Below are 12,486 nucleotides of genomic sequence, written 5' to 3'. Positions count from 1 at the left end.
TTGTTGTTTTGTTAATTCTCACCTGAGGATATTTTTCCATTGACTTATTTTATTTTATTTTTAGAGAGAGTGGAAGGGAGGGGGAGAGACAGAGAGAGAAACATTGATGTGAGAGAGACACATGGATTGGTTGCCTTCTGCACGTGCCCTGACCAGGGCTGGGGATCAAGCCTGCAACCCAGGTACGTGCCCTTGACTGGAATCAAACCTGGGATCCTTCAGTCCAGGGGCTGATGATGCTCTCTCCACTGAGCCAAACCGGCTAGGGCTAATCACCTTTCTCCCACCCCACCCCCAACTCCACCAGCAAAACCTGTGCTCAGAAAGAGGCCTGCAATGAGTTGAGGCCTGAGTGACTGATACACCTCCAGGAGCTCATCCCTCCACGCCGTTTGGTACCAGCGTGGGCGTTTGAAGACCTGGGCTGTGCTTCCCAGTGCTGCGAAGAGGCTGTGCTCTTGGGTACGTCTCCGTCCCTTTAGGTTTCTTACCTATAAAATGGGGTTAATCTTGTCTACTACATGGGAATCTGAATAATTAAATTTTGACAGAAAACAAGGTCTAAGCCAAAGGAATGAGTGTCTAGTAGAAAAATTTCGAGCCTCAGCCATGAGTAAAGAGTCTTGCGGGTAGGGCCAGGCCATTTTCCCAGGCTCTGATTTCACACTGCGGGGCTGGCTACTTCTTCCTGATGGGACGGCTGCCTGCCAAAAGCCCAGTCTCTCCATCGGAAGCAGCCCGGCCTCTCGATGTGGTGTCAGGGGAAGGGCAACGCGCTGGGAGGAGGGGAGAGAGATTGAGGGGCCCCCTGCGTGGGTCAGCACTTTGTACCTCTCCCGTACTCTTCACTGGAGGCTGGCACATCAGTGTTCTCTCCCCATTTCACAGAGGAGGAAGTTGAGGCTCTGAAATGTTAGACCTCTGGTCCTGGGCCATATGAGTCAATGCCAGAGGCATGATGAGACCTAGGATTTCTTGGCTCCAAAATCTTAGCAGCTAGAACTCAAAGTCCCCCGATCTTGCCATCCAGGCCATGGCTCCCGCTGTGGGCCCTGGGGACACTGCCCCCAGCCCGCCTGTCCCCAGGACAGCCAGCTGACCCTGCAGAGCGTCTCGGTGCCCTCCGCCCACCAGACGGGCCTCCTCCAGCCTTGCTTTCCGCCAGGTGCCCAGCAGCCAGTGCTGCCATTTCCAAGCTGAGGAACCTGTGGTGAGAGGTGCTCAGCGCAGGAATTGATCCCAGTGGGGAGGGCCCAGCCAGGAGCCCTGCTGCTCTCCCGGGAATGTTATCAGTGGGTCTAGAGAGCAGGCGAGGAGCGGGGAGGCGGGGTGGGACAAAGGCCTTGGGCTCAGAGGCCAGAGTGGCCTTGGCCCTCCTCCCACCACCCCCTGCCCCGGGCCAGCACAGGGAGGCTTCTGGGTAAGCAGCACTGGGATTGAAGCCAGAGACAGGAAACGCCGGGGAGGGGGCTGTGTAAACTCAACTGTGTCACCTCTACGCACGCGCCTCACCCAGGCCTCGGCGACCCCCTCCGGACACCACAGCCCAATGCTCTGAGTTGTTCCCAAGCCCATTGCCCTCTCACCCCCCACCCCACCCCCTAGTCCGGGCTGTTATCAGGGCTTAGGGGCGGGGAAGGGAGGGACCAAGTGTGAAGGGCAAAGGTGGGCCCAGAGGCCCCTGGCTTGTCCCGAAGCCCCTCTGCTCTCACTAGCCTCTTCCAGGGGAGCCAGGCTGCTAGGAAGGAATGGGGTCTTTCCAGACTCATACAGCCCCAGTTCCTGAACCTATCTGGGCTATAGGGGTACCAGGAGAGTGGCATGGGCACCCACAGCCTTCTAGAGATTTCCCAACTCTCCCAGCAGGCCTGGCTGCATCTGCCACCCTGCCTGAGGCCCTGGTCTAGACTGGTCAGCGGGTGACCTTTGCCCAGGTCACCAGATCTCTGCACCCACTGCCCCGGGGACAATATAAAACAGGTCAGAACGCTCTGCTCTGCCTGCTCAATTCCTTCCCAGCAGCAGCTGCTCCAGGTAATGTCCTGGGTGTGGCGGGGGAGGGGAGGGTGGTGGACAGGATGAGACGGGCAGAAGAGGGTCCCCGCGCCCAGCCAGCAAAGCCTGAGAGGAGCCCAGGAAGACTTAGGGCTTGATGGAGGCCCCCTCCGATGGCACACTGGGGGAAACTGGGGCCCATGGAGAGGAGGTCACCTGCCCAAAGCGACGGAGAAAGTAGCCCAGAGCTGGGGCTGGAGCTGCCTCCAGGTCTGCACACTTTCCTCGTCCGCATGTCGCATGTGTGGGACTGGACACCCCAGTCCCATCCCTGACAGAAGTCAGAGGCCCGGACAGGGCAGCTCCACCCGAGGCCACACAGCGTGTCGGTGGCAGAGACGGACCAGAACCAGGTGTCCTGATTCCGGGTCTGGTGGGTTTTCCACTCCACCCCGCGCCTCCCTCCTGGGGGCTGTGTCTGCTTCGGGAAGACTTCACCTCCCGTGTTTGAGTGTTCAGTGGGAGCAGGCTGTCCCCCTGGGAGGAGCCAGCTCGGTGCACTGGAACTCGGTGCACCCCTGCAGGCCTGGAGCTCCCCTCACCAGGCCTTCCCTGCAGGGACAAAGGCGCCATGCAGCCCCGGGCCCTCCTTGTCGCTGCCCTCCTGGTGCTCCTGGCCTCGGCCCGTAAGCAGCTTGTGGGGACTAGGGCTGGGGGGGGGGGGGGACGGGGAGGTGGGGGCAGGTTTCTGCCAGAGGATCCTTGGGAGGTGGCTTGGTGATCTGGGGGCTGATGGGTGCCTGGGCAGGAGGCAGGGCTCCCAGCGCTGATCCACCCCCTTGGCTGCTGTCCTCGCAGGAGCAGAGGAGGCGGACAAGGCCTCCTTCCTGGATTTCATGCAGGAATACATGCAGGACGCCCTGACCAGTGTAAAGGATTTAGAGGTGACCAAGCAGGCCAGGTACGCCCACCCGGCTCCCAGCTGCCCCGCCCGGGACCTGCGCTCTCAGCCTCCTGCCTGGTCTACGCAACAGGCCTGTGGCCGTGAGGAGAGAGGACAGGCTCTCTCCTCCTGGCCCCTCTCCCTCTCCCGCCTCCTTTCTCCCTCGGCTGTCCTGCATGGCTTTAAGAAAGGCCTCAGTTCCCTGTCCTTTTCTAACAGCCTGGCAGGCAGTTTGCGATGCCCTCCCCCCGACACCCCATTTCAGCCCAGGGTGTGTGTGTGTTTCAGTCTTGCTCTGAGCCCGGGGCCCCATAGGAGCAGAAGTCTGTCCCTCCCCTCTGCCTGCGCTGCCCAGCACTGGGGTGTCCCTGCCAGAAGCCCCACAGACATTCTCAGTCCTCAGAACTGCCTGTGCAGAGGGGATTCTTCTCTCCATTTCACAGATGAGAAAATCGAGGCTCAGAGAGGCTGTGACCTGCCCAGGTCACATAGCTGATAAACCCTCCGATGACTTTCCAAATGAGAGGCCTTTCCTTGCCCCACTCTGAGCCCCCAGGCTGTCTAACTCTAGGGGCAGCATCTGTCTAGAATAGAAAGATAGGCCCCACCCGCACTCCCGCGCCCTCACTCCCCGCCAGCTTGCCTGGCCTGGAGAGGCAAGCAAGGGACTTGAGGGAGGGTCCCATCACCACCTTCTGCTGGGGTGGAGCTGTCGGGGACTCTGCCTGAGGTCTCAGGCGGGGGGGGGGGGGGTCGCTGGGCAAGGTTGAGGGGGAGAGGCAGTGGGGAGACATGGGGCCCCATGGTGGCCGCTGCGGCCGGTGAGCTCTGTCCTCACGCCTATGCTCTCCCTCCTGTCTGCACGCAGCACCTGGATGGCGGGGGGCTTCGACTCCCTGAAGGGCTACTGGAGCACCCTCACGAGCCCGCTCTCCAACTTCTGGCCCCTGGCCCCTGGGGCCGCCCCAGGGACCACCCCGGCTCCGGCTGTTTAGGCCACCTGAGACCTCAATGCCCCACGCCTGCCTGCCCATCCATCCTGTCGGCTCCTTGGGTCCTGCAGCTTCCAGGGCTGCCCCCGAAGTTCGCTCAAAAGGGGCAGCATTCTCAGTGTCCTCCCCTCCCACCCCCAGATGTGGCCCCAGGCTTGCTGTCTTCCCAATAAAACTGCTGTGAGTGGGGCGTCCCACATGTGTCATGTTATGTCTGGGCTGGGCACGGGCGGGCTGTTCTGCAGGCAGCGCTGGACCGAGCAGGCCTAGGGCCGGTGCCCTTCCCGCCTCCTCATGTCTGGGCCCGAGTTTCTTACCTGTAAAGTGGGAATAACCCTACTTACCCTGCCTGCCTCGACAGGTTTGTGTGGAGGCACAAACAGGATGCTAGTTTGACAATACTTGGAATAACTGCCAAATGCTGTACAACATGCCTTGAATGTGTGCTCTTGCCAGGCACTGTGCCTGCACTTGTATGTCCTCGCCAGAGTTGAGACTGTGTGTTCACCCTGTTATGGAGCTACTGACTTGCACCACCTGGGCCACTGGCCCTCTCAGCCACCCCTGAGGGGAGGAGGCCCCTGGGGGAGCTGTTGGGTAAGATACGACTAGGCTCTGACCTTGTCCACCAAGTATATCAGCCTCGGTTCCATATCTGTAAAGGGGTCACAACAATGCCCCCTCCATTGCAGGTTTGTTGAATGAATGAATGAATGAATGAATGAATGAAATGAGACCATTCATAGCATCTGGCACATCAAAAGTAAATGGATATCATGTTGCTACAGTTTGAGTTGATTGTTCCCTTGGGACCAGGATTAGAGGGAGAGGGCCAGTGTCCTGGGAACTAAGAAGGAACCCAAGGTCACCCACAGATGGTGCTTTGCTTAGACCAGCCATGGGCAAACTACGGCCCGCGGGCCGGATCCGGCCCATTTGAAATGAATAAAACTATTGAAAAAAAAGACCGTACCCTTTTATGTAATGATGTTTACTTTGAATTTATATTAGTTCACACAAACACTCCATCCATGCTTTTGTTCCGGCCCTCCGGTCCAGTTTAAGAACCCATTGTGGCCCTCGAGTCAAAAAGTTTGCCCACCCCTGGCTTAGACGCTCTCATCAGAGAGTTCTAGAACCACATTCTACTTGAGTGGTCCCCCATTCTTCCAGTGAAGAAGATGAGGCTGAGAGAAGTGAAGGCCTTGCTTGCCCATGTCACAGTCAGCCTTCCCATGTCGCTGACCAATGGCGGAGCCAGACCTCAAGCCCCGGTCAGCCGCCCGCATTCTGCTCAGCAGACACAGAAAGAACCCTTACCCCTCCTATGCCAGGTGTGAAGGGCTCCCTGACCAATCTGGGCAGGGCCTGTACACCCGGGCCCTCTTGGGGACATCTGCTGCCCGGGAAATCTCTGGTCCAGCTGGGCCTGTGAGCCTAGCACCACACGTGGGGAATGTTCTCACCTGGGCTGATAGCTGCTGGTGGAGGTGGTTAGTAACCAAGATGGTCAGGAACTAAAAGGCCTGTCCTTTATCTGAGAGTCCTTAAGAGAAACGAGATGGAGGAGGGGAACCGCCCAGTGGCCTGTCCGAGGCCAGGGAAGCCCTGCGGGGAGGAAGCGGGAAGGCTGTGTGAAGGCGCTGCCCGGATCTTTGAAGATCTGTGGGTCCTGCGCATGCACGGAGGGTGGCACGCCTGGCTGTGAAGAGGCTGGTGTGAATAAGGCTGCACACATGTGGACGTGCAGACGTGTGTATCCAGACAAACTCAGTGCTGGCCACACACGTGTTTTGTTAAATAGCCATGGATGCCCAGAGGCAGATGGGTTTGAAAAGGGCAACCTCTGCCACCCTTCTCTTCAACCTGGGCGGGGGCCTCCCCTCTCCAAGCTCCAGTCCCTCCTCTGGACATGGGTGTAATGGCTGTCCGCCCAGCATTTGAGAGGGATGCGGTAAGACGGTGCTGTGAAAGCATCTGGAAAATAAACGTGTGCTAACTTCCTGCAGAGGCGTGGTTGTTTTTCTGATGCAGTGGGAGTGAGTAAAGGGAAGTGCTTAACGCTGTTTCATTAATAAAGGAGGCAGGAGCAAGGGCCAGGCTCCTGGTTTGCGCCTGCCCAGATTCCTCGAGTGCTCCCTGAGGTGCTCCCCCCTCCCCTCCTGGAGCCCGAGGCTGGGATGCTCCTGTCTCTGCCCAGGGGAGGCCTCTGGGGACCGGACCTCTTCTCCCAGCAAAACAGCCCCCCTCCCGTGCCCCTCAGACCCGGGCTGCAATCCCGCTGGGCTCCTAGGCACTTGGCATTGGATTATCCGTCGCTTTGCCTGGCCCGGTTCCTTTCTGCTTGGTCCTCAGGAGGGGACCCCTACCGCCTGCACCGGCTCCTGGAGCAGGCCCCGCAGGGCTCCCAGACGTGCACTCTGAGGCCCGCACCCCGTCCCTTCTCCCAAGAGAGAACCGTTGGGAGACCTTTTAATTGTTTAAAAACCATCCTTGAAGCTCCAGAAAGCATCAAACCCAACACATGTGTCCCGCTTTGTAAACGTTTATTCTCAGAAGCCGAGCGATGGGAAGGGGACCGAGGACGGGGAGGGGAGCGGGCGCCTCACTGGCCGGTCAGCCTCTGGGAGATGTCGCCGATGCCGTACAGGAAGGCAACCTGGAGGCTCTCCCACAGCGGCTGCAGGTCACTGTGCATTTCCCCCAGCGTGGGCTCCGCCTGCTTGTGCAGCGCGAGCAGCTGCTCGCCCACCTGCTCCCGCAGCTTGGCCAGCCCCACGCCGCCCTCCCGCAGCGCCTGCAGGCGCTGGCGCAGATGCTCCCCGTAGGGCTCCAGGCACTCGCGCAGCTTGCCGGTGCCAGGCTCCAGGCACTCGCGCAGCTCTTCGCCGAAGGGCTGCAGGATCACGGGCAGCGAGGGCACGTGCTCAAGCGCTTGCTCCATGTGCTCATGCGCGCCTTTCCGCACCTTCTCGCCCAGCTGTCTCAGCTTCTCCTGCAGCACCAGCAGGTGACTCTGCACGCTCACAGACAGGTCCTGGCCCAGCGGCTCCACCCTTTCCTGCCACTTCTTCTGGATGCCCTCCAGGTAGGGCTTCATCACCTCCGTCAGGTCCTTGTTCAGCTCCCCGGTCACCGTCCCCACCTCCTCCTTCAGTTTCTCCCAGTTCGGGGTCGGCAGCAGGTCCGTGACCTTGTTGTTCAGGGTGTACAATTTTTCAAGGACTGTCGTCAGACTGGGGGGAAGGGAGGGAGCAGGTGTCAGGGGGGACCTCCCAGGCACCCTGGACACCTCAGAGCTGCAGACCCAGCGCCCAGCTTACCTGTGGTGAGGTCTGGGCAGAACTGCGTGCTTTTAGGGGAGCGATGGGTCAGGCCTGGGCCTGGCTTCTCCCAGGCAGTGTCTCGCCCAAGGGCCCCCCCCCCCCAACCACAGTCCCCAGGCTGAAGAGCTAGTGGGAGACAGAGCTGGGTTTGGTGATCAGTCTTGTCTGTCCCCAAAGCCAGACCATTTAAAGGCCTCATCTCTATACTTCCAGACCGTTCTCCTCTGTCTCCGAAGACCGCCCTTCCTGCCGCTGGGTGAGAGGAAGAGGGGCTGGAGGAAGGGAGGGGGCTGCTGCTCGTGCAGGCAGAACACGATCCTGGGCTCTCTGACGGGTCCCTGGCCTGCCCCCCCCCCCCCCCCCCGCCTCCCGCTAGGAGGCTGTTTCTCCATCCAGGTATGGGGCCCATCAGGTAGCAGCTGGGATGCAGCCCGTGTGGCTACATCTACCCACAGGCCTGGCATCCGCCCCTCAGGACCTGCAGCCCCTGTGCCACCCAGAGCCCACACGGGGTCCTTACTTCAGGTTTTTTGCCAGGTCGGTCTCTTCCAACTTGACTATGTACGCTCTGCCCCTGACTTTGGCTGAGTTCAGATACACCTGGGCTAAAGCCTTCACTTGCTCCCATTGTGACAGGGGCTCCTCTTGCTGTGTTTCATGCTGAGCCTGGCTCCCTGGGATGGAGAGAAGGCACCTCAGTCAGGCCAGTTCTGGGCCAGATCTGAGCGGAAAGGCCAGCTTGGGGCAGAAGAGAGGGGTCTTGAGAGAAATTCCGCTCCCTGTGCCCAGAAGGGTAGACCACGGGGGTGAGGGAGAGGGCCTCCTGATGTTGGTTGTCTAGGTTGGGAGAACTTACCTGTGAGGAAGAGCAGGGCCAAGGTGAGCACCACAGCCTTCATCTTGGGGACCTGGAGGAGGAGATGGGCCTGGCTGAGTGGGTGCCTGTGGCTGGAGGGCCTGTGCCCCACTCTCCAGGCGGAGCAGCCTCAGGTATCCAGAGCCCAGCACCTGGCAGAGCCTGGAGCCAAGATCCCAGAGCCTGAGCTCCGAGGTGGGGGAGCCAGAGGGACTGGAGGAGGCAGTGGCATGTACCTGTGCGAGTGCTCTGAGCAGCAGCTTGCCCGGGGCCTATTTATGCCTCCAGCACGGGCTGGGCTGGGAGGCTGATCAGTCCAGCCCAGGCCTTGCCAAGGCTCACAGGTCCCAGCGGGAATCTGGAACCTAGAGTTCAAGGATCAGCTCTGACCCAGGGCTGGGCAAACAGAGTGGGCAAACAGGAAGCTGGGGGGTGGGGAGCCTGCAGGGCCAGGGATCAAGGATGCAGGAGGTAGTGGGAGGGGGTGGCTGCAGGCTTACAGGTCCCCGGGGTCTGGTCTACTGTTTCCCACTATTGTCCATTGTGCCAGTGCAGCAGGGGAGAGGAGGGAAGGAGGAAGGTCCCCAAGCTGGTCAGGAACAGCAGGAAGCCCCTGCAATTCCAGGGAGATGTGTCCGCACCCCTCCCGCCTTCCCCCACAGAGCAGGCTCCCCCCTGCTGCCCTCCCTTTTGCTGCAGCTTCTGCACCCCTCTCTCCCAGCCCCTGGAGACCTCCCAAGGCCTAAGGAAGAGACGTGGGGTGCTCAGAGCCACCTGGGGAGAGGGGGACAGTGCTCAGTGGCTCCCTGGCTTGGAGGTTACAGAGGCCTCTAGTATTTCCAAACAAATTCTAGAGACCAGCAATAGAGTTGCCGACCTTTAATGTTGTCATGTAAAAATCCTACCTACTGCGCCCCCCAAACCCTACCATCTACCATGACCAGCACTTCAGAACAGAAAATATTTTTTAAAAGACATATTTTTATTGATTTCAGAGAGGAGGGGAGAGGGAGAGAGAGATAGAAACGATGAGAGAATCATTGATGGTTGCCTCCTGCACACCCCCTACTGGGGATTGAGCCCACAACCTGGGCATGTGCCCTGGAACGGAATCAAACCCGGCACCCTTCAGTCCGCAGGCCAACACTCTCTATCCGAACTGGCGAGGGCAAGAAAAGATTTTTTAACACAAAAATAGAGCACAATCTCAGAATAAAGGACAGTCACGTAAATGGAAAACATGTATCTTTGCGTGGTTCATATTTACATGGGATCACACACAGGTGAGAACGGATGGCGGCCCCCGGGACCACTGATGTGGGAGGTCCAGGCAGCAGAACTGCTTTCTCATTTCCTTTTGCCTCCGACTTGCAAAGTCCTGGAGGTGCCTGGGGAGGCAGTTATGTGATCTCCCTGAGCCTCCGTCTTGGATCAGCAAGATGGGGACAGGCTTGTTAGGGGCCCAGGAACCCGACAGGTGAAGAGCTGTGCTCGCTGATGTGCAGCGCCGTTTGTGAGGCTTCTCTCCGAAGGCCCAGCCAGACCTCCGCGCCAGGCCACTGACAGGCCCTGAGTCACAGGACCTCTGAATGTCCACGCTGAAAGGCACTTTGAGATCAGCTGCTCCAGCCTCCCCAGCACCTTGGAGACAAGGAAACTGAAGGCAGTGAATGGAATTTGCCTAATGTCTTTGGTCTCCCAGGGAGTTGGAGGAAGGATAGGACCTAGAATCCAGGTCTGCGGACTTGGAACCCCCAGGCAGAAACGTGCCCTCCTACTCCAATGCCAGATCCTGGTGTGGAGGGGCTCTGAGCCGTTCCCACTGTAGCCAGTCTTGTGTCTTTCGCCTCAAAGAAGAAAGCTTTGGAGCCCGGCAGCCTTGGGCTTGAATCCCAGCTCTGCTTATCTGTGTGCCTCTGGGCCAGTTACAGAACCTTACAGAGGAGGGAAGGAAGATGGCTGCCGACAAGAAGGCAGACTGCAAGATAGTGTGTGAGTGAGAGAACGAAGGGAGAGTGTGTGGTCGCACGGGGAGTATTTGTTTGTGAGTTGAGGGACAGCAGGGGACTGTAGGGGGCTGCCGGATGGGGTTCCCCTGACCCCCACTGCTGTTGGGATCCCTCCCAAAGCGACTGGCTCTGACGTGGAGACCGTGCCATCTTGAAGGGGAGAGTGGATGTTGTCGAAAGCCTGAAAATCCTGGGAATCTACAACAATGGAACCCAGGGAACAGCTGCGAACACAGGAACACTGGTCCCCAAGTGGCGTGAGCAAGCGGATTTGGAGGAGCTCTGCACCCCCTAATGGAAAGGTCAGATTTCACCTGGATAAGGAGAGAGAGAACTACATAACCAGACACCCGGAGAAGAGAGACCATGGGGAGACAAAGAAACAGCCCGCATATGAAAGAAAAACAGGTATCACCAGAAAAGGAAGTAAACGAAATGGAGGCAATGGAGGCAAGCAACCTGGCAGAGAAAGAATTCAGAGAAATGGTCATAAGGTGGATGAAAAGAATGGAAGACAAATTCAACAATATGTGTAAGAACCAAGAGGAAATGAAGAAGAACCAAGAAGAAATGAAAATGACATCACTGCTATAAAGAACTCAACAGAAAGCATCAACAGTAGACTAGAAGAAGCAGAGGACTGCATCAGTGAGCTAGAAGACAAGGTAGAAAAAATACCCAAGCAGAGCAGCTTCTAGAAAAACAAAATTAAAAAGCAAGAGGAGAGCCTAAGAGAACTTTGGGACAACACGAAACAAAACAAGATCCGCATAATAGGGATGCCAGAAGGAGAGGAAACTGAGCAAGGACCAGAACCTTACGGATCAGCATCTTACATAGTAAGGGTGCACACCTGGCAGGCAGAACAATGGGCCCCCATGTCCTGTTCCTTGGAACCTGTGACTGTTCCCTTCATGAGAGGACTTTGCAGATGTGATTATAAGGACCTAGAGATGGTGTGGTTATCTCAGGTTATCCAGGTGGGCTCAGTGCCATCCCAAATCCCCTTAAATATACTCGAGGGAGGCAGGAGAAGTGCAGTCAGAGAAGGAGGCGAGAGGGTGGAAGCAGAGGTCAGAGTGAAGTGACTGCTGGACAGGGTCAGGAGCCAAGAGTATGGGTGGCCTTAGAAGCTGCAGAAGCAAAGGACCGTGTCCCCCTAGAGTCTCCAGAAGAAATACAGGTCTGCGGACACCTTGATTTTAGCCTCGTGTGACCCCTTTGGACCTTTGACCTGCAGAACTGTCCTGGAAGATCATACATTTTGTTGTTTTAAGCACTAAATGTGAACGTGTATAGCAAAACTGAAAGGTCCCTGGCACCTTTCTGTGCCCCAGATCCCAACTTTGGCACTTGATCCCCTTGCTCCCACTGACCACACATGGTCAGACCAGAGCGGACCTTGGTTGGCTTTAGGCAGCAGAAGTGGGGGAGGCAGGGAATCCACTTTCTCCGTGTGGTCCTGACTTGCAGACGCTGAGCTGAGGGATCTCTGTTCTGGGGCTCACCCAGCCCCAGAGGCCTGTGGGAGCCTCAGTGGACATTTCCTGGGCCAGCCCGGTTCTCTTCCTGTTTAGAGAGCGGGAGGGAGGGCAGCCTCCTTCTGGGTCAGCTCACAGGTAGGTGTCTGAGGCCAAGAGGGGTTACTTTCTTTCTGGGGGTAGAACTCGTCCCAGCCAGTATATGGGGGCTCTCAGAAGCGTCAGGTTGGACTCCAAGCTACTTGTCACTGTTTTACCTCCTCTTTGGTTTGTTACTGAAACAGTTATTATGGCTGCACACGGTATCTGGCATTCACGTCGTCCCTCGTGGCCTTCCTGATGACCTGAGCACGGCCTGTTAGAGTGCCTGTGACACCAGCGCAGAGCTGCCAGGTGCTTCCCGCCAGCCATTAGTATGTGGTGCTGGCAGGACTGGGAATCAGGCCTGGCTTCTAGTCCTGACGGTTGCCTGATGGCCAGCAGGCCCACCGCCCACAGCCCGGGCCCTGCTCAGGATGCTCACCCCCTGGCTCGGGGACTTGATGGCCTGGGCGGGAGAGTGCTGGTGCGTCTGCTCCATCTCACTGTAGGTATTGGCTTGAACTGGTCCATGCCCCTCGTGGCTCATACTTCGGAGAGAAAGGAATCTTACTGGGTAGAGGCCAATGGGAAACGCCGCTGATGACAGACTGGGTGCATCTCAGATTCAGATTTGGGGGCCAGCCTTTGTCAGAGGACCAAGCGGCTCAGACTAGCTGTTTAGTGGGTGCAGGGCCCACCAGCGGAGGCCCTTTGTGCTACCACGCTCTTCCCACCTCAGGGGTCTCAGAGGGACTGCTTGGGAAGTGAGCCCTGTGGCTGGCCCTGGACCCCCTGACTCATGT

At 58.1% G+C, this 12,486-nt stretch overlaps 1 protein-coding gene across 1 annotated transcript; it reads right to left on the bottom strand.

Moving 5' to 3' along the window:
- Nucleotides 1-6,428: 6,428 nt before the first annotated feature.
- APOA1 (apolipoprotein A1) lies at nt 6,429-8,375 on the bottom strand. The gene is made up of 3 exons (XM_059710936.1): nt 8,113-8,375; nt 7,777-7,930; nt 6,429-7,166 (listed from the first exon to the last, which is right to left on the bottom strand). The coding sequence occupies exons 1-3, from the start codon at nt 8,153-8,155 to the stop codon at nt 6,536-6,538; spliced, it is 828 nt and encodes a 275-aa protein (XP_059566919.1). The 5' UTR covers nt 8,156-8,375; the 3' UTR covers nt 6,429-6,535.
- Nucleotides 8,376-12,486: the final 4,111 nt, after the last annotated feature.

The sequence above is a fragment of the Myotis daubentonii genome, chromosome 9, assembly GCF_963259705.1.
Source record: "Myotis daubentonii chromosome 9, mMyoDau2.1, whole genome shotgun sequence".
Lineage (NCBI taxonomy): Eukaryota > Metazoa > Chordata > Mammalia > Chiroptera > Vespertilionidae > Myotis > Myotis daubentonii.
Note: the sequence above shows the minus strand (reverse complement) of the source record. Positions and strands in the feature narration are given on the sequence as shown.

Excerpts from the sequence above, each read along its gene's own strand:
- APOA1 (XM_059710936.1), bottom strand. The coding sequence starts at position 8,155 with ATGAAGGCTGTGGTGCTCACCTTGGCCCTGCTCTTCCTCACAG. Across the intron at positions 7,931-8,112 it reads GGCCCTGCTCTTCCTCACAG|GGAGCCAGGCTCAGCATGAA; the intron begins GTAAGTTCTCCC and ends TCTCCATCCCAG. Across the intron at positions 7,167-7,776 it reads GACCTGGCAAAAAACCTGAA|TCTGACGACAGTCCTTGAAA; the intron begins GTAAGGACCCCG and ends CCTTCCCCCCAG.